Source organism: Opisthocomus hoazin, chromosome 21 (genome assembly GCF_030867145.1).
Source record: "Opisthocomus hoazin isolate bOpiHoa1 chromosome 21, bOpiHoa1.hap1, whole genome shotgun sequence".
NCBI classification, from domain to species: Eukaryota; Metazoa; Chordata; class Aves; order Opisthocomiformes; family Opisthocomidae; genus Opisthocomus; species Opisthocomus hoazin.
In genome coordinates, this window is record NC_134434.1 from 11,611,842 (window position 1) to 11,639,514 (window position 27,673).

At 56.1% G+C, this 27,673-nt stretch overlaps 2 protein-coding genes across 3 annotated transcripts; both read right to left on the bottom strand.

Annotated features, from left to right (window-relative positions):
- On the bottom strand, positions 1-27,492 carry LOC104334882 (heparan sulfate glucosamine 3-O-sulfotransferase 3B1). The gene is made up of 2 exons (XM_075441195.1): positions 26,994-27,492; positions 1-1,006 (listed from the first exon to the last, which is right to left on the bottom strand). The coding sequence occupies exons 1-2, from the start codon at positions 27,404-27,406 to the stop codon at positions 388-390; spliced, it is 1,032 nt and encodes a 343-aa protein (XP_075297310.1). The 5' UTR covers positions 27,407-27,492; the 3' UTR covers positions 1-387.
- Positions 8,867-24,045, bottom strand: LOC142363889 (uncharacterized). 2 transcript variants are annotated; one of them, XM_075441197.1, is made up of 3 exons: positions 20,613-24,045; positions 20,142-20,406; positions 8,867-17,282 (listed from the first exon to the last, which is right to left on the bottom strand). In XM_075441197.1, exon 3 carries the CDS (start codon positions 15,185-15,187, stop codon positions 14,459-14,461), a length of 729 nt encoding a protein of 242 aa, XP_075297312.1. In that variant the 5' UTR covers positions 15,188-17,282; positions 20,142-20,406; positions 20,613-24,045; the 3' UTR covers positions 8,867-14,458. The 2 variants fall into 2 exon arrangements, with proteins under 2 accessions (XP_075297312.1, XP_075297311.1); XM_075441196.1 differs by having other exon boundaries at positions 20,541-24,045.
- Positions 27,493-27,673: the final 181 nt, after the last annotated feature.

Genomic DNA, 27,673 nt, shown 5'->3' on the forward strand with positions numbered 1-27,673 from the left:
GTGCTTTCCCTCCCTCCCCGCCCCTCCCCTGCCACCCTCGCTTTTTTTGATTTTTTTTTTTTTTTTTAAATACAAATTTTCTTTAGGAAAAATGGAAGCACCGTCTGTTACAAACCAAACCAATAAGAGGAGAATAGAATAGAAGGAGCAAAAAACAAAACCAAGAAAAGGAGGGACATATTAGAATTAAACACCGTGGAATGTTAAACAGGTTACAGGCTACCGTTCTAGCCAGTGCGGTTAGGCAGCTTAGTGAATTAATTGCTTAGGAATTAAAAATAAATTATTATAAAATAGATTTCTGTACATTTTACATACATATATATCTCTTTATATACGCAAACCGTGCTGGGCAAGTAACTACAGGGGACTGTTCCCACGCCAGCCTCAGTCCCAGCCGAAGTCCTGCCCCGTCATCTGGTAGAACTTCATGTTGAAGGGCCGGTAGAAGTCCCGCAGTCTCTGCACCACCTCCTGGTCTATGTCCGGGTGGGTCCTGCCTTTCGTCTTCCCCAGGCAGTGGGGTTTGCTGCTGCCTTCCGCCTTCTTCAGGCACGGGAACCCCTTGGTTTTGTTGAAGTAGAAGTGTTTGTCGGTGATGATCCTCTTGAGGCCCAGAAAGTCCTGGACCCTGCCCAGCTCCCCCGCGGGGTCTCTGATCAGCCTCTCCCCGCTGACGAAGAGGATCTGCCCGATGGGGAAGTAGAGGAGCCAGTTCTCCAGGTGCTTGGCGTAGATGCCAATCTGGATGGCGCTCCACGAGGTGTCGATCAGGCCCGTAGTCCTGTTTTTGAAGGTCAGGCTCTCAAAGGTGGGGATATCGGGCTTCTTGGAGAGCGTCTGGGTGTAGTCCGAGATGGCTCTGGTCACGGGGTCCCGCACCACCACGATGAGCTTTGTGCCCTTGGACATGGAGGAGATGCGGGCTGGGGCCTCCTTGGTGACGAAGTAGCTGGGGGTCTTCTCCATGGTGATCTGCCCCTCCAGCGTCCTGGGCATGAGGTCCCTGCCCACAAAACACGCACAGGTCAGATCAGAAGGTAACAGAAATAAAAACATGGACATACATACGTATATACCCACACATGGATAAACAAGAATTTTTCTCCCTAAAATGCCTACACAGGCCATTTAGCTTGTACAGATAAACCCATTTTGCATTGATTTAGGGATCAGGGCAGATTATTGTTAAAGGCCACTACTAGAAACCCAGCTGAGTAATCTCCCAGTTATCCATGAGTGGATTATCAGGGCTGCACTCTGCACCCGGAGTGTGGCTCCACGTACCACACCGGCTCCCGACCGGGCAGGAGGAGCCCTGAGCTGCATTTCACACGGAGCTGCACCAGGCAGCTTTCCTGGCTCCGGTCAATGCCAGAGAGCCCTCAGCCCCAGCCCAGAGCTCGTTTTCCCCAGGGTAACGAGAGGAACGGTGTAGCGGAAAAGCAGGAGCTCACCAGAGCACATCCACGTTGCCTTCCCTTAGCATCCCACACACGACGCCTTTCCCAGTTCAGGTGAGAGGGTGCAGTTTGGTGCAGGACCTCACCCAACTGCAGCGGTCCTCTTGCACCCAGCTTCACCCACTGCTTTACTACTCCCTGTCGCTGTGCAGACTTGTTCCCTAACACATGCCAGAAGGAGCATCAAGAGCTGCTGGTGGCATCTTCAGCACATCCCAGCCCAGCACCCAGTGAGGACAATACGTCCCCCTCCACGGCCACACGGTCTGCAGCAGGTCAGGATACGACCATGGAGAAGGCAACTTCAGCTCGTGGGTAGGACACACCCTCACAAAACACCCTGGAAACTTAAATCCTTCAGCAGTTTCACCTTATTCCCTCTCTATTTCTAATTGACCACCTGGGGAAAAATTAGGGAGCTTGCAGAAACGATGGAAGCGGCTCGAAGCAGAAAGAGCAATTTTTTCCTGTCATTCACTGGGCAAGCCTAAATATTTCTGATCATTTGCCAATTCTTTCCCTTTATAACCGAATGGGACTCATTTTCTCTGAGTTGTGAGACAGTTAAAAAAAAAAAAAAGCAAGAGGGGAGAGAGGGGAGTCTGCCACAAAATTAAAGCTATAAAACTTGATTAGGTTTTCAGAGCATCCACCCAGCACAGAGGAATAACCAGCCAGCCTCCAGCAGCGTTTCCCTCAGATGTACGACGCGGCACACAGAGGCTGTTTGGACCCCGGCGGTCATCTCCTCCCTTGCTGCTTTTATGCTTCTACAGCAAAGATCACCGTGGGCTCTTGCGGTCGAAAAAGCCACTGATAATTTGTGCTAAAGCCAATGGCTGCCCCGATTAAGAAGCTACGGGAAAAAACCGTGACCCATCTGATCGGAGGCCAACTAATAGGAAAACCAGGCAGGAGACTGAATCACAAACCGTCACGTGCCCATGAAAGTTGGTCAGTAGCTGTTTTATGCAACTGCTATTTTGCTCACGTTGTACCTGGTATTTTACTTCATCAGCTTCTGTCATTAACTTTATGCAATGTGTTTACTGGCAAGGGGCAACCCAGTGACTACAGCTCTGCACCACGGGTCAGGTGTGCCTGGGGGCTGCTCGTAAAGCCCCCTCCCCACAGACCCATGGTGGGGGACGGTCCCTGTACCAGATCTGCACGGGTCACTGGGAGAGGCGGCAATGGTCGAGGCAGACTACGGAGGAAGGGGGTATCAGCTGGCGGAAACTTCCAGCCATGCCCAAGGGCAGTGGCAACACCCAGGGCTGCGATTTCAAGGCCATGCAAGTGGAGTTTCACATGCAGACAAAAATCACGCTGGTCTGCCAGACACCTGGGACACGAGAGTTTCTGGAAGTCAGCAGTCAACGTGTGCCAAAAAGCAGCAACCCAAATAAAACTCTGACTAATCCTTCACCTTGCTGGCCAACTACTCCAACCCGTAACGGCGTCGCAGAACAGAGCCAGTCAATAACGCTCAGCGAGCAACTCTTAAATCTGTCTTGGGCTGATGTGGATTTCGACAATCTACTCATTAAGTGGTGTGTCTTTTTATGGCCACATTAAATTCAAGTTCTACATCCTGCGCTGGCCACCAATCACTTTCCAGGTTGATTTAAGAGGTTGGTCTCAACCCATGAAGTCCTTGGTGGCCTGCGACCTGCCTAGAGAGGAGACTGCTTCCCAAGCCGTGCTCCGGACGGCCGCGCTGCGCGGAAGCCCTTTGGCTGCGGGTCGGGTTCGTCAGATTGCTTGCTGCACAGAGCCCTGCACCTCGAGGCCGACTTCTCCAAGACTGCTACAGCCAGTGTTGATCAGTCTCCCGGGAATGATGCAAGGCTTGTTTTTTCCTCCTTGCACAAGAGAGGCATTGGGTAGGGCTGGGCCACCAAACGGGAGGAAAGTGCTGGGGGCAGAGGTGCTGAGTCAATTGATCCGGTTGGGAAACACCGGCTCGTAATTAGTGTTCCAGCAAACACAGAGGAGCGCGCCACAGCAGTGGGAGAAAGCAAGGAGCAACGCTACGTCCAAGAGGCATCCACTGGGCCGGTGTCAGTCCCTCTGCAGACCAGCCAGCACCTGAACCCACACTCCTCATTTGTGGCTGAGGACATCCAACACGTCTTGTTTACGATCGAGCTGAGAGCACTCAGTTCTGTGCAGGTCCAGACCCCTCCAAAACTGGCATTTATGGAGAGGACCTGAATCCGTGGCATTCGCAGAACATCTTGTTCGTGACCCATCACAGCAAGAGAAGTGAGACACGGAACATGGACACTGCTACTGCCCTCTGGTCGGTCAGCACAGGCTAAGATGAGCAGAGACAGAAACGCAGCCTTCAACCCAAGAACAAGAACTGAATCCACCAAACCCAGCCTTCAGCCCTAGCTCCAGCACTCTCCTCCTTCCACGTACCAAGATGGATGCCAGGCATAGCCCAACACTAAGACCCCTGAGACTGTCTCAGACGCTGCCATGTTTGAAAAGCAGCTGCATAAAAGCCAGACAGGAGCAAGTGAAGCCAAAAATTGTGGCCCATGTGAACCTCCGACAGCACCACATCCAGGAAAGCAAAGTTTTATTGCATGAGCCTGTCTGCTGTGATGAGCTTTCCCATGGTTTCCATAATCTCCCATAGAGGCACCGGTTGTCTTGCTGGCAGCCAGAGACAACAGAGCCTCAGGGACAGGAGGAACTGGGAAGCTGCCTGGTCTGAACTCACGCAGGTGGAAAAGTCACCAAGAAGTGTTTATTCCCATTCAAACCACAGCTGGAGAAGGGCAACTTGGCCCATGTATAGCACTGCAGCTCCAACACAACACGCCGGACGTACGTGTTGGTGGACACAGGACCAGACTCCAGCTCCAAACACATCTGCTCCTGGGGCTCCAAGACAGCAAGGGCTGCACTAAATGACAGCCGTTGCAGAAGAAGAGGAGAGAGAAGCACTGATGGTCAGAAGAGCTGTAGCCACCATGCCTTAGCAGGATGCAGCCTCCTTGCGCAAAAGGAGCAGAGTTCAGCAGAAACCCACGTTCAGCTCCATGGTGTGTGCACAGTTCAGCCCTGGGGCAGCTCGTGACAGCTGTGGAGTCCTCTGTTTCCATGGAGGCTTCCCAGGCACGTTAGAGACCTGGGCAGCCAGCGCTGCGTGGTGCAAGGGAAGAACGGCAGCGGTGCAGCTACCACCGTTGTCCGTATGGGAGAGGAGAGGGAGACGACAAAGGGAGTCAGGCTGTGGGAAACGGGAGCTCGGCTGAGCCCTCGGACAAAAGCTGCTGCACCAGTCGGGACGGGGCTGGATGGAGACACCGCTGAGGGCTGTAGCGGATACTGCAGTGGGAAATCAAGATAGCATGAAAAGCTTGGCAAGCAGTCCCTCCTGCCTTGCTATCCTCCTGCCTTCTGGCAACCTGGAGTTCAAAGACCTCTGGAGCCAGCGTCTGCATCCAAATCATCCCATTTCAGAGCGTCTATGAACTGTCTCATCCTTTCCAACCCATGAATACTTCTGGCCTTGAGAACATCCCACAGCAGAGAGTCCCAGCACCGAAGCACTGCCTCTACCCATCATTTGAACCCTCGCCCGACATCCCTGCTTGGGGAGGGACGAGGCACCTGCTTTCTGAGCACGCAGAGCAAAGCGAGGATGAGGAGCGCCAGCAGACTCCTGGCATCCCTTCTTCCCCGCCGAGCCCAAGCAGCCAAGCTTTGGTGGGGCTCAGGGCTGCTCTGCTGACTTCGGCAGAGCTGCCGGCAGCGTCGGGGTCCCAGCGAGAGGAGAGCGCTGCTGCGTGAGCACAGCTATGAATTTTCCGCAGGCAGGGAGCAGAGCCCCTAACCCCGAGCTATTAACATGTCAAGAGGGACAGAGGAAAAGCTTTTCCTTTAATGAATATTTCCTCAGCGAAGCCTGCACCCTTCGTAGGCGAAGTGATAGGCTTAGTCTAAAGATGGATTGGCCTACTTTACCTATTAACCACTTAGACTAATGTAATAAAGGCTTCCTTCATTCAAACAGCCCTAATCCCCAGCCCCACGCAGCTCTGCAGCCTGGCATAAGAAGGGATGCTAAAAGCAACTCCACCAGGCTGCTGCTTGGACAGGCACTGGGGGGGAGGATTTTTTTTTTTATTTTTTAAGTGCCAGCTTCTCCAATATGAAAAACGGACCTAGAGCGAGATAAATTTACAAAGTGGGGATGACAGGTGGCCACACGGTAATCCAATCCTGAAGCCTAATGCCCTTTGTGGCAGCTTTTGTCTGCGCAGAGGGGCTCCGGGCTAATCTGCTGCCCCGTCTCAAGGAGGAACGGCGAGGGGCCGGGGGGGCCGAGGGGATCTCCGCAACCTGTTGCTGCGTTACTCGCCGCAGGTAGGACGGACGGGCGCGCAGGGCTGAGCACGGCCGTCGTTACTCGTTTTATCCCCGGGGACGTCTGTCGGTGCCCCCACAACACCTCCTGCCATTCCCAAACACCCGCTGGGATAAACCCCTCCGGGGTCTGCTGGAGCCCAAAGCCCCGCAGCGGGGCTCAGTGCGGGGGGCTGCAGAGACAACCGCCCCCGGCCATCTGCCCGCACAGAGGTCACCGTCAGGCTGCCCAGCCGAGACCCAGCACGCTCAGGTGCTCCTGCTGCCGAACAGGAGACGAGCACATGATGGGTTTTCCTTCCTGGGGAGGGTTTCGTGCCAGATATATTCCTACCCTGCACCCAGAGCCACCCAGCATCACTTTTGGGGATGTTTGAACCACAGAATCAGAACGGTAGGGGTTGGAAGGGACCTCTGTGGGTCACCCAGCCCAACCCCCTGCCCAAGCAGGGTCACCCAGAGCAGGCTGCACAGCACCGCGTCCAGGCGGGTCTGGAATATCTCCAGAGAAGGAGACTCCACAGCCTCCCTGGGCAGCCTGGGCCAGGGCTCCGTCACCCTCAGAGGGAAGAAGTTCTTCCTCATGTTCAGCTGGAACTTCCTCTGCTTCGGTTTGTGCCCTTTGCTGCCCCAGCCCAGAGTGCCTGAGAGCAGAAGTCCCATTGGTAAGTGCTAAAACCGGGGTGCCCCATGCTGCAGCGACGGCACCCTCCAGGCTCAAACCCTTCTGCTCCAGATCACCCCCCTTGCCCAATCCTCTGAGCTGACTCAGTTTCCCTCTGCAAGGACAGAGGAGATGGACGGCTGGGTACAGGGTATTGTCAAGGGAAGAGCAGCGTTGTTAGGGTCAGGATGAAGCACCGCAGCATCTGGATGCAGCTACGACACGCAGACCGGGGCGCGCTCGCAGCAGTCCCTGCGCCAGCTCTGCCAGCAGATACAGCAAGAACCGCCTTTGGTGCGGAATTTCTAGACTTTCCCCTCCACAGCTGTTCCCTAGAAGCAAGGAAAACAGGGGAAAGGGGACAAAAAGCAAGTCAAACTATTTTGGACATCAGCCACCTTCACACCGAGTTCAGGCCTGTAACCCAGAACCGTTCGCTTTGCAGCCCGGCGCTGCAAAGCATCCAACTTTTTTCTGGCCTGTTCCTACCCAAATTCCTGACTGGTGTTTCAAGAAAACAAAAAGTGTTTTCTTTCCAGAAAACCAAATTTTGGCAACCTGGCTGTTTCTGGGGAAAGCACCCACAAATCCTCCCAACAGGCTGTCTAAGAAACCGCATAGATTAGATTGATAACTTATGGCGAGAAGGTGAATAGAAATGCAAAAAGTAGACACAAAAGCTCTTCTCCCACCCTGGGAAGAGACAGATTTTTAGCCTCCAGAGTCACAACAGGGAGTTTGAAAACCCAAAGTGACATGAAGCCCAAGCTGCACAACCCAGCACGTGGTACAAATTGGTGCACGTGATGGATTTGTTATGACTTTCACTGCATTTCACATTTGCAGGTTGGAAAGAAAACCAGTCCACTGGTACCAGTTCGGAAATCTTTAAAGGAACCAAGTGCAGAAGATGAGGCAGGTTGAAGGCTCGTCCCTTCCCACATTGATGCTCTCCAGCCTGCTGCATCCTCTCCCGTCCTGTCCCCAGGGGCAGATTGGTCCCCCGTCCCCACCCCAGCATGGTCCTGTTCAGCTTTGCTCCAGTCAGGACCCCACCAAAGGGGGCTTCTTTCAGAGCCCAGACCATCCATCCTCTGCCTTAAATCAAACACACTTCTGAGGAGGACTTCCCTGCTCTTCCCGACCTGCACAGCCAATTCTCAATTCTAAAATCCCCTGCTTCTCTGCCTCCTCCTCTCCTCCCATCCCAATAAATAAATTTAGGCCAAGCGAGCTAAATCTGGTATCTTGAAAAAGAGCTGTAGGCACCCAGGAAAGGACGGGGGTGGCATCTCCACTGCAGGCAGCTTAGCCTTCCAGCCCACCCGCCCTGCCAAGGCCATACTCAGTTGTTCTCAGTCTCCGAGGCAGCATGCTGCTGTCAGAGAGCAGGAAAAATGTACAGCGGTGGTCAGAGCAGCCAAGGGCTGGGTTAAATCCACACGCCTGCAGCCCCATACTCGCACCTGACAGCGAGCAAGAGCTCTGCAATGCTCTGGGAAGCAAAAACCCAGAGCATCACCAGCATCACCAGCTCAGCTCCCGAGGTGACCACGCTGGACCCATTCCGACCTCACCCTGCCCTCCTCACCGCAAGGCTGTTCACAGAATCATCAAATCCCAGAAACGCTCCTTAAAAGCAAGAGCCTGACAAGCTCAGGGAATGACTGTTAAAGTAATAAAGTGTTTTAATCACGTCACGGAGCCTGCCACCAGCATCAAGGTCAACCGGCTTCACAATTACCCTCTTGGCTGTGACTCTGCTTTCTGGTGGCAGCAGCTCCAGACGGGGGAAGGAGGAAGATGGAGGAGGAGGAAGAAACAGAGAGAGCAGAGGCAATAGCAAATTCCTCTTTGGAGGTGGGAGCACTTGCCGGTTTATTATTTGATACACGACATTTTTCTCACCAACGTCTTCCCCGGCTCGGGCGGCCGTTGCACCCAGGACCCGTACAGGAGCGCGCAGCCTCTCCTGCTTTTTACGACCAGCGGTGAGGGCAACACGTGCGCCTTTGTCTGGAGCGGGAGCCCCTTGTTTGGGTTGGCAAATTAGACAACAATAAAAGGGAACGGCTGGGAACCAGCCTCGGCCTTTTTGAAACGGGTGTAACCCTATCCAGCTCCGTCAAACGCTCGCCACGACGTTTACACAAACCAGATGATGGGAATTAATGAACGTTGGGGGTGAGGAAGGGGTAGGTAAAGGGGGGGAAAAAATACGTGGGCCTGAAAGTGATGTTTTTCTCACTCTCCTTGCTCCCTGCCCCCAAATCTGCCAGGTGCCCTTCACCTGTTGGGGAGCTTGGGGATTAAAGGAGGGAGAGGAGGGTAACGGCGTGAGAAGGCTCCTCACCATGAAGCTGCTCCGGGGCTTCGATGGGGCCAAAGAGCCGGTGGCCACGGGCAGCATCACCACATACCCCACGGGAACAGGCTCTGGCCCAGCCGTGGACTCTGATCTAAGATCCTTTGATGCGGATAAAAGAATCCCATCAAAGGCTGGGGGGTGCAGGGAGACGTGGGGCACGGGCAGATGGTCCTTTGGTCCCCGCTCCACGCCGGCGGAGCCGCGTCGCACCAAACAGCTCCGGCAAATCAAAGCAAGCACTGCCTCGAGGAGGGGACAACCTGCTGCTGCGATCACAAGGGGCTGCGGTGGGGGGGTTTTGATAGAAGACTTCATCCACCTCCCCCAAAGTCACCGCATTCAGATGAGACCTAGGAGCCACCACGGAGGCTTGACCCCACGCACACACTGCAGGCGAGGGACACGGGGTGCCTTGCCCGGCCGCAGCCACAGAGCCGAGCAGAGGGTTTGCAGCAGCATCTGAGCACCCGCTCTAGGCAAAGCAGGGCCTGATCCACGCACTAAACCTGAAGGGTCTGCGCCTGCGGGACCAGCAACTGGTGTGATGAGCAGAACCAGCCTCTGCCGCACAGGCTGCCTCCCGCCCCGCGCCAGCCAAAACCCACCTCCCTCCCAAACACTTCCCCCGCGCCTCACGGGTTTAAGTGGCTTAATTAGCAGCACAGACTCATAACCAAGATAACGACATGCTATCCCTCTCGGGGCTGCTGCCTTGTATAACTAAGTGCCATATATGGCACCGTGTAGCCGCAGCCTACAGGGGAGGAATAACTCACAGCAGAAGACATGCTTGATGGGAGTCTTGTCTGCCTGGGGACGGGGTTGAGCATAATAAAGAAGCCAAAGAGCCACAAAGACTCCTTCGAGACCGACGGGGACGTGGCCATCACTCTGGGACACGCCAGTCGCTGGCGATGGATGCAAAGGCATGAAGTTGGTCTTGGAGGTGGCTGGCTGGAGCAGTCTCCCTCCCCACCCCGAGCTGATGCTCCATGCTGGCAGCCTTTGGGAGGAAGGGCTCAAGGGGATGGGACCAGCCTGAAAGCCTGGGAGAAATGGATCCTGCTTGCGGATGCTCAGGTGGATAGGCCCACAGGGTGCAGCCCTCTCCTTCAGGCCAAAGACCCTGCGGCCCAGGGATCTCCAGCCCTGGCCACAGCAGGACTAGGGCAGAGTAAGAACAGGGCAAGCGGCATGCCCCAACCCCAATGCTCTTCCAGCCTCCACCCAGATTCAGCGCAAGGACTTTCCTGGCCCTGATGCAGTTTGTCTACCAAATAAACCTTAACCGATCTCTCCCAACCCCTTGTCCAGGTTACTCCTGAACCAACGCAGACCCTCCATGCGCACAGCCCGCCCTGGGTCCTTGCTTTGGCCATCGTGCAACAGCTCCTGGCCTCATGCCATGGCCCCAGCCCTTGCCCGTGACACCAATCCATCCCTCCATCCCCAGCCCATCTCTGACCTTGTAGAGCACCCTATCTTCCCCCGAGACATCTCTTTGCCAGACTGAGGTCTCCCAACTACTTGGTCATTCCTCAAACAGAAACTTCTCCAGCCCTCAAGAACAAACCCAAAGCGTTGCTGCTGTCACCAGGTGGACTCACGCACTGACTGAACATGGGCTGCAGAGATGTGGGACTTTCTTTGGACTAGGAAGAGCCAAATTTCCAATTATTTCCTCCCCTCTTCCCCCAACATCAGCCCGAGGCGTTACAACTGCGCAGCAACAACTTCCCCTCCTCCTTGCTGGAGCCAGGCAAGATACTCATCAGCCCCACCAGCTCATTATATCATATTATACTATGTTACTGTATTCCTCTCTACGTAAACACTGCAGCCTCCTTCTGTCCCCCAGCATACTTAAAAGCTCTGAACTTCCACTAAATAATTATCTTCACTGGGGGGGGAGAGGCGCAGCACTTTACATATCAAAGGGCTGCTTTGGAGGGATTTACAATAATTTAAGATGAAGTGGTAAATATTCTATTCACTCCAGTTCATCTCCAGTAATAATTATAATCCTATTAGCAAGGTCCCAAGAAAGTGATTGCATTATCAGCTGGCGAGCATCTATGTGGATTTCTTGGAGGGGTGGGATGGGGGCGAGTAAAGAAGTAAAAGCAACAAAAGATGCAATTGCCAGCACCTCCCCTCCCCCAGCAGGATTTGGTCTCCATTGTCCCGACGCTTCAATAGCGCTTTGCTCTGAAAATCAGAGCTTCTGCGCGGTGAGGGGGTGGGGCTGAAAGCAGCATCTCACTGCGCTGGGTCCCCCCGGTTCCCCTTCACCGCCGCGGTCCCCCCACGAGCACACGTCGCGGCTCGGTGGGCGCGGGGCCGGGAGCTGCGCCGTGATTGAAAGCTAACTGCTCTTCATGGGCGAGTTCTTCAGAACATGGCCCAGCATCACCGGGCTTCACCGCCCACTGGTCAAGTCATGCGAGATTACCCTAATACTCCTCCATCCCCCCAAAAAATGAAAAAAAGACTGGTTTTGTTTAAAGGAAGAGCAGAGAGGGGCCAGTTCTGCGAAACTCATGATTTAAGGGGGAAAAAACCCCTTAAACCCAGCAGGAAACGTGACTGAGCTAACTGGCAAACTGGGACTAAAGGCTTTTTTCCAGCAGATCGCAGGGCCAGTTGCCCCCGCCAAGCTGTGTATTTTACTCCTGTGCCACGTTGCCTCTTCTTGTGCCCCAAAGAAGTGTTTAACTGGAATTCATCCCTGCAGAGATGCAGAGGTGCAGCAGAGGACGTGAGGCCAACATGGCTGTTGCTTGGCTTCAGCCAACCCCAGAGAGCCCGATCTCAGGGGGTCTGGCTTCAGCTCCAGCAGAACCACCAGGCCGTGCCCACAACTCCCACCAAAAGCCCAGCACCTGCCGCCAGCTCTCTCACCACGCAGCAGCAGCTTGGCTGCGCCCAAGCGGCACCGGTGCCCACTGCTGGCACCGCAGCCCCTTCTGGGGGCCCTTCCCTCTCGCCCTTTCCCTGCCATGGAGGCTCAGCCACTACGATCAGCGCGGTGCATGATCATGCACGGAGCATCATCCAGCGCCCGCGGCGTTCAGCCGTCAGCAACGCACCCACCAGCCCAGCACAGAGTCCGCAGCCCCAAACTGCTCCCACACCCACCGACTTGCTCTCTTAATTTGTAGCAACAACACTAATCCTCTCAAAGATGTTGAAAGCCCACAGGCACTGCGACTCACCAGTCTTTCAGACATCCCTCCTCCTCCTAGTTCTCGGGAAAATGCTTCCTTGCAGCAAAGGGAGCAACCTCCACTGGGTTAAACCCCAGGGACGTGGGGATGTGGGACTTGGGGGCGGCAGAAGCGGGTGCTGAGGTGCACAGAGGCCACGTACAGCTTGCCAGCTTTCAGCTGGTGTCCCAGCAGCACAAGCTGTTTCAAGCATTAGATGTCCCAAACCAAGTAGCATCATGACTCATCCCAAGAGCTGAACCACCCACCACTGCACACGGAGCAGAGCATCCTCCCGGCTCCCCTGAAGGCACGTGCCGCAGGGCTGGACCTGGCCCAGGACACCCCATTACCCACGACCTGTCACACTGACCACCCCAGGGCTCCTGCCCCCAGCTAGGACACCAGGAGGTATTCCTGATGCAGGTACCCTGTCAGAGGTTAAACCATCAGCCTCATCCCTACAGTACCTGCTCTTCAAGGCCCTTCTCCAGGGACCCGTTATGCCGGTGGCAGGGAGCCCAGCGAGCAGAGTGCATCTCGGTTTGGACCCAAAGGGCACATCTTGTGCAGCTAACGCAGGGGCAGATGGTCACTCCATGGACCCCTAGTACTCCGTACGGCCGCTGTGCACGGCTGCAGTGTTTCTGTAGCCGTGCTCCAATTTGGCACAAGTTTCCCAGAAAAGAGCATGACTGAAGAGAAGCAACCCCTGCTTGAGTCCGTCTTCGGACAGCAGCCCGTAGGGTTTATATGGATATGGATTTTTATGGCATATACTTATAAATCCACTTTTTGTTTAAATAAAAAGCAGCGACCGCTGCAGCAGCCCCTCTCTAGCCACCAAAAGCAGCTGGACATGGGGGGTCCATCCCGGTCCACCAAGGCTGAAGGTTCAGAAGCACCTAACAAACTTCCACCCAGCATGGGACTACTGGGAGATGAACCTCAGCAGCCCTTCCCACGTTGTCCCTCTCCCCTAGGGCAACTGCTGAGCCACCGCGTTTCACCTGCTCTGATTTTGCTAGAGGAGGGAGGGAAAATAAAGCAGCACAAAACAAAACCCACAAACCAAAGAGCCAACCCCAAACTAACCACTGCGCGAGTCAAAAGCCACCGAACAAAACCTCCCCGGCCAGATGCGGGAGGGACGTTGCTCCCCTATGGCCGCGTTCACCAACCCCAGCCCCGGTGAGAGGGCTTCTGTGTCCCCCCCAACACAGAAATCAACGCCCAAACCCGTCTGCCCGCGCGGCAGCTAACCCGCCACGCCGCTAACGCCGCCCTTCGTTCAGCAGCCGGGCGAGCGGCCCAGCGTTCGCACAGGGAGGGCTTCGCTCGCCCCCGTGACACACGGCTCTCCTCACTGCGCCGGGGTGCCACAGCCGCGTTGGAGGAAGAAGCTTCCCGACAAGCCCCGGCGCCGCGTTCTGCCCCGAGCGATGCCCCGGCTCGCACCCCTCGGTTCGTGACCGATGCGACCCCGGCGATCTGCCGGCCCCCGAAGGAGGGCTCAAACCACTGCGCTGGGTTAGGAGCCTCAAAAGTGAGCGGTGTCAGTGGCAGCTGTGCGACAGCTCTGCTCCTCTTCCTCACGGTGGGGACAGCAAAGCAGCGACGGGAGCAGGGAAACTGCTTTATTCACCCAGCAGCGCTTTCCTCCAGGCACTGACAGCCCTCGGAGCATCTTCCACGTGACGGCTGAGCCGGAGCCCGCTAGCTGCTCCACCTGCTCTCGGGGTGGCAGGACCAGGCTTGAAACAAGCCTTGAGGCAGACATGCATCTACAAGTCTTTAAAAAAGGCACTCGTGACCCCCAGGAATCTACCTTACGCACCTAAAGGGATCCTCTGGGCTCCCAGTGTCACCTGAACAGCAGAGGCCTTCGAAACGACAGCTCAGAAAGCGGCCAGCTTTCCATTTTCACTTTGGAAAAAAGAAAGTTACAATTTTTTTCTGCCCTTTTTGATAAGACGTGCGTGTTCCTGACAGAGGCCAAGCGATGCTGGCGAGCTGCTGCCAAACCCCAGCTGCGTGACTCCAGCTGCCTCTTCAGCAGCACCCACACCAGCCATGCCACCACGCAGCACCGAGGTTCCTCCTCGGCTGTCTCAAAGAAAAGGGGACAAGCCCTCGGGCTGTCAGAGGACGGGTCACTTGCCCAACGGCCAGTAACGGCGGTGAAGAACAAACTCCTCAGAGGAGGACCGGCTGCATGGGAAGGTGCCCAACCGAGCCAGTGCATCCCATACTCTCCAGCTGGCTGCTCTTTGCCCCAAGCACCCACAGAATCACAGAATCACAGAATGGTAGGGGTTGGAAGGGACCTCTGTGGGTCACCCAGTCCAACCCCTTGCCCAAGCAGGGTCACCTACAGCAGGCTGCACAGGACCTTGTCCAGGCAGGTCTGGAATATCTCCAGAGAAGGAGACTCCACAGCCTCCCTGGGCAGCCTGGGCCAGGGCTCCATCACCCTCAGAGGGAAGAAGTTCTTCCTCATGTTCAGACGGAACTTCCTGCGCTTCAGCTTGTGCCCGTTGCCCCTTGTCCTGTCGCTGGGCACCACTGAAAAGAGCTTGGCCCCATCCTTCTGACACCCACCCTGCAGATATTTATAAGCATTTATTAGGTCCCCTCGCAGCCTTCTCTTCTCCAGGCTGAACAAGCCCAGCTCCCTCAGCCTCTCCTCATATGGGAGATGTTCCAGTCCCCTCACCATCCTCGTAGCCCTCCCCTGGACTCTCTCCAGTAGCTCCTCATCTTTCTTGAAGTGGGGAGCCCAGAAGTGGACACAGTACTGCAGATGGGGCCTCACCAGGGCAGTGTAGAGGGGAAGGAGAACCTCCCTCATCCTGCTGGCCACACTCTTCTTGATGCACCCCAGGATCCCATTGGCCTTCTTGGCAGCCAGGGCACACTGCTGGCTCATGGTCAACCTGTCGTCCACCAGGACACCCAGGTCCCTCTCCGCAGAGCTGCTCTCCAGCAGGTCCACCCCAAGCCTGTACTGATGCATGGGGTTGTTCCTCCCCAGGTGCAGGACCCTGCATTTGCCTTTGTTGAACCTCATCAGCTTCCTCTCTGCCCAGCTCTCCAGCATGTCCAGGTTACGCTGAATGGCAGCACAGCCTTCCGGTGTGTCTACCACTCCTCCCAGTTTGGTGTCATCGAGTGGGTCAAGAATTTAAACTTGGTTTAGACTTTATTCCAAGCTGAGCCACCCAATTCATCTCCAAAGGTCTCCTCCTGCCTCCTTCCCAGCAAGGGAGGGGTGGTACCAACCGTGACCTGAACCGATGGCAATCTGGATGCTGCCCCGGTCAGCGTGTCCCCCGCTGGGGTGAGCTATATTTGCCACCCACGGGAACAAAAGGCTTGGCAAATTAAAACACCGGTGATCCTCTCAGTACTGATCCCTAAAAGCATTTTAACACAAATGGGATTGTCACCTCAACTCATTTGTTAATGGATTTGTGATTTACAGTCATAAAGGAGTAGCACTGGAAATTAAGATCGCTTCACAGTAAATAGACCAGGGCAGCACGAGAGAGACATTTGTCCAGGATGGGATTTTTTCCCCAACATCTCCAATCAGGCCAGTGCGACCCTCCCCAGTCTCTCCCCATCCTTCTTCCCCCTGCACCAAACATCAAAGAAAATAAAACTAAGTTCCAGGACAAAAGAGCAGTGTGCCCACTGAGGCACCTGAGCTACGAGTTCACGGTGCCATGGCATCCCAAGGTGGGTCCCCACCGACGCTGCAGGACTCCGGGCAGAGCAGAAGGAACCACACCAGCCTTGGGAAGTAGCAAAACTCCCAGCAAAGGAGGGAGACAGACACCAATTAGGGAAACACGAAGGAGCAGGTCTGTCCACAGACTCCCCTCCTGCCCCAGTCATTATGTGGGATCATGACGTGGTCGTAAACAGTCAACAAAATACAGTCAAGTGCTCTTTAAAGAGCAGGCTCAGCTGGTGGAGATGCTCTGCTGCAAGTACAACAGATGCAAAGCGCTGCTTCTAATTAAAAAGGTATTCATGTAATTAGAGACTTCACATTGCCATACCAATGATTTGATCTAGTCCAGCGCACTTGCTCAGGCTGTGTTTAAGAGGGCTCTCCTTGCTCGCTTTCCACTTCTGACTACAGGGGCTGTCTTTCTCCATGACCCTGCCCACCGCTTCACATCCCGCAGGCTGCGATGGCAGGTCCACAGCTATGGTGGTAACCAGAAAAGACCTCATGGAGCAGCACCGACCTTCAGCGTCCCACCCTGGAAGGAAACCGACTCTTGACGGAAACAGAGCCGGCGACGGGGCTGAATTATCCCGTAGTTCTCCAAGCCCTTCTACATGAAGAGCACAGTGGGCCGGTCTGCTAAGGCCTTGGAGCACAACCCAAGTGAAATGACTTTTTCCTGAACACTGAGGAGTCTGAATGAGAGCTATTGTTATTCAGATGAAACCAAGTGTCAGATTAACAAATCAATAGGCATAAGAGATATAAAACGCTACCATTGAAGCCTTTCAAATACCCAAACATATGGATGAACCAAATGTGAATTGTAATTGACTCACCCGCACCTTTGATCTCTGCACCCTTGGGTTCCCAGAGAGACGGCCCGGCCCCCTCTGACCGGGACTGAAGTGATTCGGGGCTCCATTGTGAGCCCGCACAAAGCCTTTTCTCTTTGCCTCTGTCTCCTGGATGTAGATACAGCCTGGCACTTGGAAACCGAGAGCTCTGCCTCGGAGAGCCAGGGAGCTGGAGATGGGACAACCCAAGACACCCAAACGCAACCTCTTGCATGGAGCTCGTCAGCCCCAGGCACCTCTTCCCACCAGCCCTGGTCCCCAGCGGTGGCCCTTGGTCAACTGGACGTGCATGAGGAGGTGCCCTGGGAAGCAGCAGGAGAAGCCCTGGAGCAAGTGTGGGCCGTGCCAATGCTCACTCCCCCACGACTCCCAGCGCCAGCCGCGGGGTCTGTTCCGTTTTCCAAGGATGTCGCTGTGCCAAGGCAAGGAGCGGACTTTGCCGGTGGGTTTGTGGCATGCGCATGTCCTGACTGCAAAACCCAGACTGATGGGGAAAGCGCCGAAAGCTGCTCTGCTCTTCTCCAGCTGCCTTGACAGCACACATCACCTCCGCTTGATTAAGAGCCACGATTTTTCATTTTCTTGGGGTGCTTCTGCAGCTATATTAAAAGTAACCCGGAGTTTAAAATAAATTAAAATTTTTAAAATAAACTTAAATATTTTACTTTTGAGGTTTGGAGTGAGTGAGTTTTGACCAGTTTTAGATATATGCAAGAGGCTAAAAAAAATGAGCATCAGTCTTGCTACCCTACAAACCCCCAGTTCACAGGAGTCGCAAGGCAAGCATTCCCTTGGTTCTGGTCTCAAGCCTCATCACAAAGTTGCTGAAGCTCTTCCAGGAAACCCAGCCCAACTTCTTCCTCCACCTCCACGCTGCAAACCCCACACAAACACGCCTTCTGCGGAGGTTTTAACCTCGTGCTAAAGTGGGGTTTAAAAAATTAGGCAGCTCAGCTATTGCTCTAGTGAGCCTTGCAGCAACAGGAGTCTCGGCACGGCTGTCGCTGCAGGCAAATCCCAGTAGCTATTCCCAGCACTGCGCTATTCCCAGCATCGAGCGCCGGCACAGAGCGAAGCGATCCCCACCGGGAGGGCAGAGATGCTGCACGTGTCCCTCCCTCCAGCACCAACAAGCAGAAACCAGGTTTGATGGAAGAACCGGGTGAGCTGGGGAGGCCCTGGCGCAGGCTTTGCTCTGCCCCCAGCCCTTTGGGCTCAGACCCAGCCGCGCTGCTGCCCGGCCCAACTGGTGAGCCTTGCTGGGACGCCTGAGCCCGCGCAACGGCTGGGCTCACCCGCAGCGGAGCCGAGGACGGAGCGGACCGTGGGGAGGAGGGCGGGCAAAGAGGAGACTCCCGGGCTCTTAATCTGCTTTAGGACCACATGAGCTTGCTGTTTATATATAGCTTAATTAATTATTACACAACACGTAGCAGCGTGACCCTGGCACTGTCTCCGGGGGGAGCCCGCAGCCGCGGGGCAGCTGGCCAAGGCGTTGGCGTGCGCCGCGACACCGGGATGCTCCTCCCGCACGTCCGGCTGTGCGGGCAGCGCCGGCCGGCAATTAGGAGCCTTCGGAGCAGACAGCAGCTCCCGGCCCCTGGCAGCTCGCGGCAAGCCCAGTTTGAAACCCTAACCGGCCATTCCACTGCCGCTTCGGCAAGGCTGATACCTTCTCCCAAGGCTTCGTTTGCTGCTCAATACCTCCTATTAGCTGTTCCCTCTGCCTGTCAAAATGCCACGCAGACAGCCCAAGGCTCATTAGCTACCAGACCAGCTTGAGAGGGAAATGAAAAAGAAAGAAAAAAAGTGCTACAAGCTTTGTGTTAGGCTGCAACCAGTTCCCTGCAGAGAAGGGGACGGACTCTGCTAAGCCCTTCCTCGAGCAGCGGCAACGCGCGGGCTCTTTGGCTCTTGGGCAGCGCAGTCCAGTCGCGAGGAAGCCAGGGCAGATGCTCGGAGGTGTTCACACACACCCACGAAGCCCACTGCCCCGCAGCTCCCAGGCAAGACCTCCGGGAGCATCCCTCAGCCCAGCCCACCCACCGCAGATGGGGACAGCCCCAGTGAGCGTGGGACCGGCCCCGATCCCGCACAGCTCGCTCAGCCTGGAGGAGGATGCGGGGGGTTGGGAGCAGAGAGGCGCAGCACCTCGGCATCGGGCATCGCCTTGGCCCCGACCCGCGGAGACACAGGGCAGAGCAAAGCCTCGGGGTCCCTCTGAGATTCCCCTTCGGCAGCCGCATCCCCAGCCCCGCGATTCAACCAAGGACCCCGTACAGCCGCCGCCGGCACCCGAGGGCTGGCACCCACCCGAAGGCACCCGAGGGCTGGGACCCATCCGAAGGCACCCAAGGGCTGGCACCCACCCGAAGGCACCCGAGGGCTGCCACCCACCCGCCCTTCGCTCCGGCACCTCCTGCTTTCCTTCCAAGTCTCACACACCTTCAAAAAAAAAACCAAAACAAACCGAAGGCATGCCAAAGCTGCAGGCCTTGCCAGTTTTTGAACAAATATTGCACAGCTCAACGAAGCGGCGAAGCGCTTTCATTAATCAAAGGCCGGGGTTTTGTCCTCCCCCTGGTGACGGGAGCACCCGCGCACCGAGCCGCAGCATCGCCCGCGCTCAGCCGCCCGCTGCAGCCCCACCGGCCCCGCTCCACATCAGAAATACTAACGCGATCCAGCCTCAGCACAACGCCAGCGCGTTCTCCTCCCCGCGCTGAGCCGCTCTTTCGCCGAGTCAGCAGTTTTCTGAAGATTTCCCGCACCGCTCGCCCGTACTTCGCAGACTCGCGAGTTTTAAGGCAAGTCTGCCTTCGAGCCTCGAGACAGGCGGCCAGCTCAGGGCTTCGACACGCAGCTCGTCCGGCTGCTTTATGGAAGTTCATCATTGCAAGGGATTTTGCCTTCTGGGGAAGCGTTTTCCGTGCTCACGGTCACACGGGCGCGCGCCGAGGGCCTGATCCTGGAGCCCTCCCCCGGGCAGGGCTTCGGACCGCATGAAACACGGAGAGGTTCGGGGACCCGCTCCAGCCCTGGCCACCAGCACGTTGTGGCAGACTCGCCTCCTCCCCAGAGCCAACTTCCCACGTGAAAAGCACTTTTTTTGTTAAAGAGAATCAGCGCTTTCACTACAGCCACGCTCAGCGCTGCCGGACTGCGGCTGTGGCCAGCTCAGGATTTGCCCTTGCGTTCACATTCAGCAAGGGATGCGTAAAACTTACACATCCCCTCACAACGGCATATGCTGGGATATAAAACCAAAGCCCGCGCACAGTTCTCGCTCTCCTCTGGCCGGGCTGCCTGCTGCGCTGCCAGGAGCGCGCGCGGCAGGGGAGAGCCCGCGCCAGCTCACGGGAGAGGTTACAGCCGCTCGCTTTTATTATAAACTGTTCACGCTGGGGGATTTGCCGCAGTCCCCAGCGGCACTGGCCAGGTTACGGCTCTGGTCTCACCTGTTTTAGCAGCACCAGATTCGCAAGCAGGGAAGGGGCTGCCCTGACCGGGGAGGACATCTCCCTCCAGCGCGGCTCCGAGCCCAGCTCCTCGGGCGCTGCTGTGCAAAGCCACGTCGAGAGCGGGGTCAGCCGCTGCGTCCAAGCCCGGCTGCAAACGAAACGCTGGGTCCCACCCTCCGCTGCCACGAAGGGCCGCGACTCCGTGAAAGCAGCGCTCAGTCACAGCGTCCCTCGGTGGAGACGTTCTTTCTCCATCCCTCTTCTGTAGGGAGAGGGGACAACAAGACAGATTTTGTACCAGGGTGCTTCCGAGGAGGTTAGCGCAGACGTAAAGCACTCAGCAGAACATGGCATTATTTTTCTTTAAATAAAGTTCTCTCTTTCCCTGCTACCCACCACGTGCCAGGGCACTGCCATGCTCACTTCTTTCAACAGCAGAAGTTAAAAAAAAGTGAATTATTCATTTACTTGAAATCAGCGTGAGGTCTTCTGCCAGCAGCACTTCCACAGCTATTTTCCTCTACCATTCCCACCAGCCTCACCAAAACCCCCAACCACCCAAGCTCCTGAGGCTCTCTGAACGACTGCCAAGACAGGAGCCCTCATGCTTATGGAGCTGGGATGCAAGGTCCTCCAGGTCCGCAGCCACGCATGCCAGCTCACGGCTTCCCGTGTGTCCTCCTCACCCCTCGATGGCCCTTGCCTCCTCCCAGTACGAGGGCACCGCACGCAAAATCACCGAGCCCATTTTCCTCCTCCACCTTCAGAGCTATTACAAAGAGGAAAACCACCATGGGAACGCTTGAAGCCACCACGGCACCAGAAGAGGTTATCTCCTTCCCATAACGTTTATGAATGAACTAAGGTCTACCACACGTCACATCTGAGCAGTCCCCACCATCCCCAGGCAGAAGGACGCTCAAGAGAGAGGGACTGCGCTCCTGGCCTTGGCTTCTTCTTCTCGTCTGACCCATGGCAAGACGCGACGCCCTTCCAGGCTTGTCTGCGGGCACCTCGCAACCACCTCCAGTCCAGGAGCAACTCCCTCATGGCAACGCTACGCCACCAGTAAAGCCCTGCCCTGAGTTAACCCCACCTTCCCTCTGAGCCTGCTGATAATCAACACTTTTCATCCTGGGAGCCCTATTTTTCATCAGTGAAGTCAAGATAAAGCCCATTTACTCAGATGCCTTCTGGCGGCCACTGGTGATGGCCGCTGGGCTGAGCTCCTTTAAAAAACAAAAAAAAGAAAATGACACGGCTTTTCTCGCCAGCTAATTAGGAAACACACAGCGAGCTGCTGAAAGACCTGAAGTTGCAACGGCGTGGGCAAGTCCCGGTACAGTCATCAGCAGCAAGTCAGGGCCCAGCACAGCACTTAGTCATTTCACAAGCCGAGGAAGAAGCCTCTCCTCCAGCCCCTCTCACACACCACACGGTGACAACAGGTAGCAGCCGATAGCCCCTGACCCCCTAATTACACCGCTGAAATAACGTGCCCCGCTATTTGTTGTTCTTTGAGCCCGTATGTTCACCATCCTGCACAGCCCTGGTCGACTCCTCATCCCCTGAACCCACTGATTCCCACGGTCACACCAGCAGAAGACCCGAACGCTCAGGCTGAACGATCACTAAATTAGACTTCTCCCTGCTTGGGATGGATTAACAGCACCGAATGCAGGCTCCAGCAGACAGAGCAGCATGGCCACCCCAGGGTCAGGCCGGGCTGGAAACACTGCCCAGAAGAATGGTGGTTCGGGTAGAGTTCTCACAGCCACCGCGTCTGGGGCTTGCTGGATGCTCTTCAAAACAAAGCCCTCACTGGAAGGGCCTTGAGGTATCCAAAGCTCAGTGTTCATTACAGACATCTGCCACAGCCCACTTGAAAATTAAAAATAAATAAATAAATAAAAAAAAATAACCCCCAAACCCCGAGTCGAGCCCGTGGGTTTTCGTTCCCATCGTTCTCACGCCAAGACGGAGCACATCGCTCCCGGCAGGCAGCGCGGTGCCGCGCTAACGCGATTAGCCGGGCAGATCCACCATCCCCATAAGTCACCCCCAACGCATGGTCAACTTGGAAAAGTTCAGCAGCCCAACAGGTGAGGCCATGAAACCCGATCGCGGCAGACGATGTCGCGTCCCCCCCCCAGCGTCGTGCTGGGAAGAACTCGTCACGTGCGTCATACCGGGCAACATGCTTGAAACGGAGCTGCGCGCTGAAACCCCAGCAACACGAATAATCTTTGCCATCTGTTTGAACAACTCAGCCCTCCTCAGATCTGAAGGAATGACCCCATGCGAACACGAGGGCCTTGCTGACTGATTCCAGCCTTCTTTTTTGGGGCCGTTTTCTTCCCAGCTTTGCACAGCGGCCAAGGCAATGTCACGGGGAGCTGCCGCGACGGCCACGGGGGCACCGAACCCTGCGCAGGTCTCGAGGGGACCGTTAAAAATCCCCACTCGTTTAAGTGCAACGCAACACAAAGTCAACTGTTGATTTTTAAATTTTTTTTTCACATCTAGAAAACAAAATCCCAACGGGAAAGCTGCTTGGCAAAGCCATCCCAGAGAACACAACTGTCCTTTCGGATATGCTTGTTCCAACCCAACGCAATGCAAAGTCAACCCTTGATTTTTAAAATTTTTTTTTTCACATCAAGAAAACAAAATCCCAACGGGAAAGCCGCTTGGCAAAGCCATCCCAGAGAACGCAACTGTCCTTTTGGATATGCTTGTTCCAACCCAACGCAGCCCATGGGAACGCGCTGGAGGAACCGGTCTCTGCTCAGATACGGTCATTTGTGCCCAGAGTCCAGAATCAAGACCGTTCCCAGACTTCCTGGGGCCAGCGAACCTCGCGACACCCATCGCAAACCCCACGCTGAGTGTCGCCCGCACCGGGACGCGCCCGCACCGACAGCTCGGCGCTGCCGGACCCGTGCCCTGCCAGGGGGCTGCGCCGCGCGGCGGCAGCTGGGCAGCGGGTATTGCACCCTCGCTGCCCCTGTGGAGCCGGGATTTAGAAAGAACGGCCAAACGCAGGGGCAAAAACCTGCCTTTGCTCGAGACCTGCCCTTGGTTCAGCAAGGCTTTCACCCCTGAACTTTTAACCCTGAGCTTTTAATCAGCATCGCCTTATCCTTCCCCGGCTCCCAGCCCGGCGCGCTGCAAGCATTGGCGCTGCGCTGCTCACACCCCCGCACGCTCCTCGGGGCAAAAAACCCAGGCTCCTCGGGAAAAATTAAAAAAATAAATTTTAAAAAAAAAGGAAGCTACTCCCAATTCAGGAATTGCTGTGAAGCAGCACCTGGCACGTTAAGGTCCCCGGTGCTTATTTAGTGACTGGGGAGCCTGAGAAATGCGTTTGGAGCTGTTTATTGCACACCAGCAGACGACCGGGCCTGATCCTGCTAACCCAAACCACCCACGGTCTCAGCACGGAGCACGGATCAAGGCAGCCTGGCAATAGCGGGAAGATAAGGCCCCAGTGTTTTACAAATTTCCCCTTCCCTCAAATAGAAGAAAAAAAGCGCAAGAGTTCTCCCCTCTGCGCTGCTGGAAGTGGAGGGGCTGGGGCTGCCACCGCTGCCGAGGTTACAGCCGGCGCGGCCGCGGCACGGGGTCTCCTAGCAGAGGGCTACAGACTCAAAATATAAATCGCCCGCAGCAGGAGGGACTGGATACTACAGTCCACTGGGCCTAAAATGATTAAAAAAAACAGAAAAGGAAAAAAACCCAAAACACGTAACACTAACGACATGATATTTTTTCTTACCTGATGTTAATTATAGGACAACAGGCTTTCAAGCCCCTAGTACATTTAAAAACGCATCGTTGTTGCACAAAATAAGAAAGGAAATAACAACAAAAAAATCCCCTCAAAAACTGATTTTCTAGGCTTGCAAGACACCCCCCCCCCCAAAAAAGAAAACAACCCCAAAAAACCCTATATAGCAAACCCATAAGAAGCCACCGGCTTCCCAGGGGCTGCCTGCCCGCGCGCCCAGGCTGCGGGGCTGCGCTCCGTACGGCGGCGAAGGGGAAACTCCGTTCTTACCCAAAAACTCCAGGCACTACTTAAAACTAGTTTGCAATAGTGGCTGGGTCCCGTTCCTCCTCTGTCATGGTACACATTTTCACTCGGAGCAGTTAACACGCTGTATTCATTACCGGGGGGAAACCTTGCAATGTGCATACAGAAGTTATCTCCATTCGATTTCTAGCTATCCTGCTATCAAAAAATCAATTTCATTTCTCCCTCTTTTCCCTCTGCTTTTTAGGAATGGTGCTCAGCACCACTTGATGCTGTTTTGCCTTCCACACAACAGGAAAAATAAACACAAAACCCAAAAACCCAATTTCATTTCACTTGACAGAAAATGGAGCAAGAAAGAGAAAAGTTTGTACTCTCCCCTTCAAAAGTTATTTTCTACAGATGAAAACTTTAGACACAGATCTGTAGTTAACATAAATATGATTAATTGCAAATGCCCCAGAACATGAGCCTTCATCAAGCTAAATAAGGAAATTTGTGATGCCTTCTGCCTCTCGGAAATCTGAAAAAACGTTACATTAGAATTCTTCATTACACGGCAGGAACAATCTAAAAAAACAACCAACAAAACCTGCTAACAGATATGGCAAGACTTAGCCAGAAGCCAGGTGAATAAAACACACTTTCAATGAGATGTGAGCCACCAGCTGCCCCTCCGACTGGGTTTAAGGACGGGGCGCTGAGGACGCAGCTCCCTCGGTTCCAAAGTTCAATTTGTGCAGAAGCGTCTGAAGGAGAGCGACGGGGCTTGCCCAGCTCACTGCGCCTCGGCTGGCGGCACCGCCGCCGCTGCACAGCATTTTTACTCTGATTTTATTGGGCTGTTAACAAGAAAATACAAACGCTTCTCCTTATTGACATTAAGATAATAAATAAAAGCCCCACTGGGGCTTGGAGAAACAAGCACGCTCTCGAGGAGGGCTGAGGAGCCAAGGCTCGCTGCAGTCAGCGAGAGTTTCCAGCTCCGTAGCGTCCGATTTCTAACACCGAAATTCATAGGAACAAACTTCTGCATCCCGTTCCAACTGAAGTTAGAAATCACGCACGATTATCAAGCAACTCGCCTGTCTATTCGAGCAAACGCACCCTCCCGCCATATATTCCACATTATTTAGTCTCGCCCCCCACCCAGCGAACCCGGGTCCCGTCCCACCGCCGGCCAAGCGCACCCCGACCCCCTTCGGCATCACCGGCTCTGGCTGCTCGGGAGCGTCACCACCCCGACCCGAAGACTCGCCGTATTTCGGTTCAAACACCCGTTTCATCACGCGGCGGGGTGTCTGCGGGGACAGGGCCCGCGCCGGCGGGAACGGAGCCGCTGCTGAGGGAACGGTGTCCGAAGCCGCACGCCGCTTCGACGCCAGCCTCCCCGAATTTAAATCTAGTGGGCATCCTCCAAATACTGACTTTCTCCCGCTGCATCTGGGATAACAGATTAATGTAATCATAAGCGTTATTCTCTCCTTCTCCCCTTCCACCTCTTGCTTGTAAAAGATTAATCATCCATTTTACGGTCTAATTTAGGCGCCTAATTAAAAACAGAGTTCGACACGTACAACACCGTTTCGCTAATAAATCCTGACAGGTCTTCTGCTCCCTCCCACACGCGAGTTCTCCTTTCCAAAGGCGAGAGGAATATTTTTTCCAAGCCGGCTGAACCGATCCAGACTTCCCCTCGGTCTCTGCGGGGTGACACGCCGCACCCTCCCCGAAACCCCCGAATCTCCTCAAAACGAAAGCGCTCTCCGCAGTCCTCACCCCGCGCTCGCTTCGCCAGCTGCCGAGGGATGGCAACCGTGGCAAAATAATAACAAAAAAGAGAGAGAAAAAATAGGCACAAACCTAACGGGACCCGCGGCGTGGGAGCTTCAGGAGCGCGAAGGGGTTGGAACCCAGCGCCCGGCTCCCACCCGGCCCCGCCGCTCCCACCCGCGTCCCCGGGACCGCTCCGCAGAAAGACGCGCAAAATCTTCGCGATAAAGGAACTTTTTGGCCGTAAAACCGGGAGAAGCGGCAGCGGGGTCCGGGGGCAGCGGGCTCGGCACCCCCCGCTCCGCCGAGCCCACCCGCACACGGGGACCCACGCGTGGGGCTCCCACGCCCGCCCCGGCGGGATGCGACCCCCCCTCCCCCAATTCCTCCGCTTCCCCCCCCCCCCGAAAAGTTTCGCCCGGTCCCCGCAGCACCGAGCCGGGGCAACCGCGGGGCCGATCGCGGGGGGGGGTAACGGAGCAAGAGCCTACGGAGCGAGCGGGGCAGTTTGATCCCCCAAAGGCTCCCCGCATGGGTCAGACCCCCCTCGAATGGGTCAGAACCCCCAGAACGGGTCAGAATCCCCCCAGAACGGGTCAGAACCGCCACCCCCCCCCCCCCCAAAAACTGCGCTCGCCGGGCAAACCGCCCCGTCCCGAGGGCTCAGCCGTCACCCCCAAAGCCGACGGGGAAAAGACCCGCTCCGGCTCTGGAAGCGCAAAGAGCTAAGAGCGTTAAAAAAAAATAAATTAATATTTAACCTTTATTTAAAGATTAGATACGGCTTGGCTAGCGTGAAGCCTGCAAACCCCCAGCTCGGGGTAACGGGGAAGCGAGCCCCGCGCAGGGCTGAGGGGGGATTGGGGTTTTGTTTAAGGGTTTTCTTTTTCGGAGGGGTTTTCTCCTTCCCTCCTCCGGGCCGGCCGGGCGGGACCCCCTCTCCCCATCCCCTCCTCACCCCCCCGGAGCCCCGGGCGGGGCGGGGACCCCCCCCCATCCCCTCCTCACCCCCCGGAGCCCCGGGCGGAGCGGCGGAGTACCTGTACCAGGCGAGTCCCCGCTCGTAGTTGCGGTCGAAGAAGTGGGGCTCGGCGCCGACGGCTCGCACGTCGGGGTGCACCCGCAGGAACTCCAGCAGCGCCCGCGTCCCCCCCTTCTTGACGCCGATGATGATGGCCTGCGGCAGCCGCTTGGTCCCGGAGCCGTTGAAGAAGGCGGAGATGGGACCGGCGGTTTCGGGCGCTGCCCCTCGCTCCTCCGGGCTGCTCCCCGCCAGCTCGGGGAGCGGCGGGGGTGCGGGGGAAGCGCGGGGGGCCAGCCCGGCGCAGGAACCGGCGCAGGAGTAAAACATGTAGAGCCAGAGGAAGAACATGATGAAGAGGAGCAGGAGCCTCCGCCTCAGCGGCGGCAACGCCACGGGGGCATCGAGGCAGCGGTTCAAGCGCTGCCCCATGTGCCCGCGGGCGCTGCGGGACGCATGGCTGGAGCTGGCCCGGCTCGGCCCGGCCCGGCCCCGCTCCCTCACGGCCCCATCGCCCCGGCACCGCTCTCCCTCCCCCTGCCAGCGCCAAGGCAAAAAAAGGCGGCGGCGTGGGCGGGGCGGCGGCCGGACGACGGGCACCGCCCCCGACCTATGGGCGGCGGGGCTCCGCCGCATAATGAGCCGGGAGGCGGGGCGGGGCGGGGGAGGGGGAGCGCTCATTGGCTGGCGAGCCGGCAG

Coding starts and splice junctions, on each gene's coding strand:
- LOC142363889 (XM_075441197.1), bottom strand. CDS start 15,187: ATGCTGGAGAGCTGGGCAGAGAGGAAGCTGATGAGGTTCAACAAAGGC.
- LOC104334882 (XM_075441195.1), bottom strand. CDS start 27,406: ATGGGGCAGCGCTTGAACCGCTGCCTCGATGCCCCCGTGGCGTTGCCG. Junction 1,007..26,993: donor CGGGGACTCGCCTGGTACAG/GTACTCCGCCGC, acceptor TTTTGTGGGCAG/GGACCTCATGCCCAGGACGC.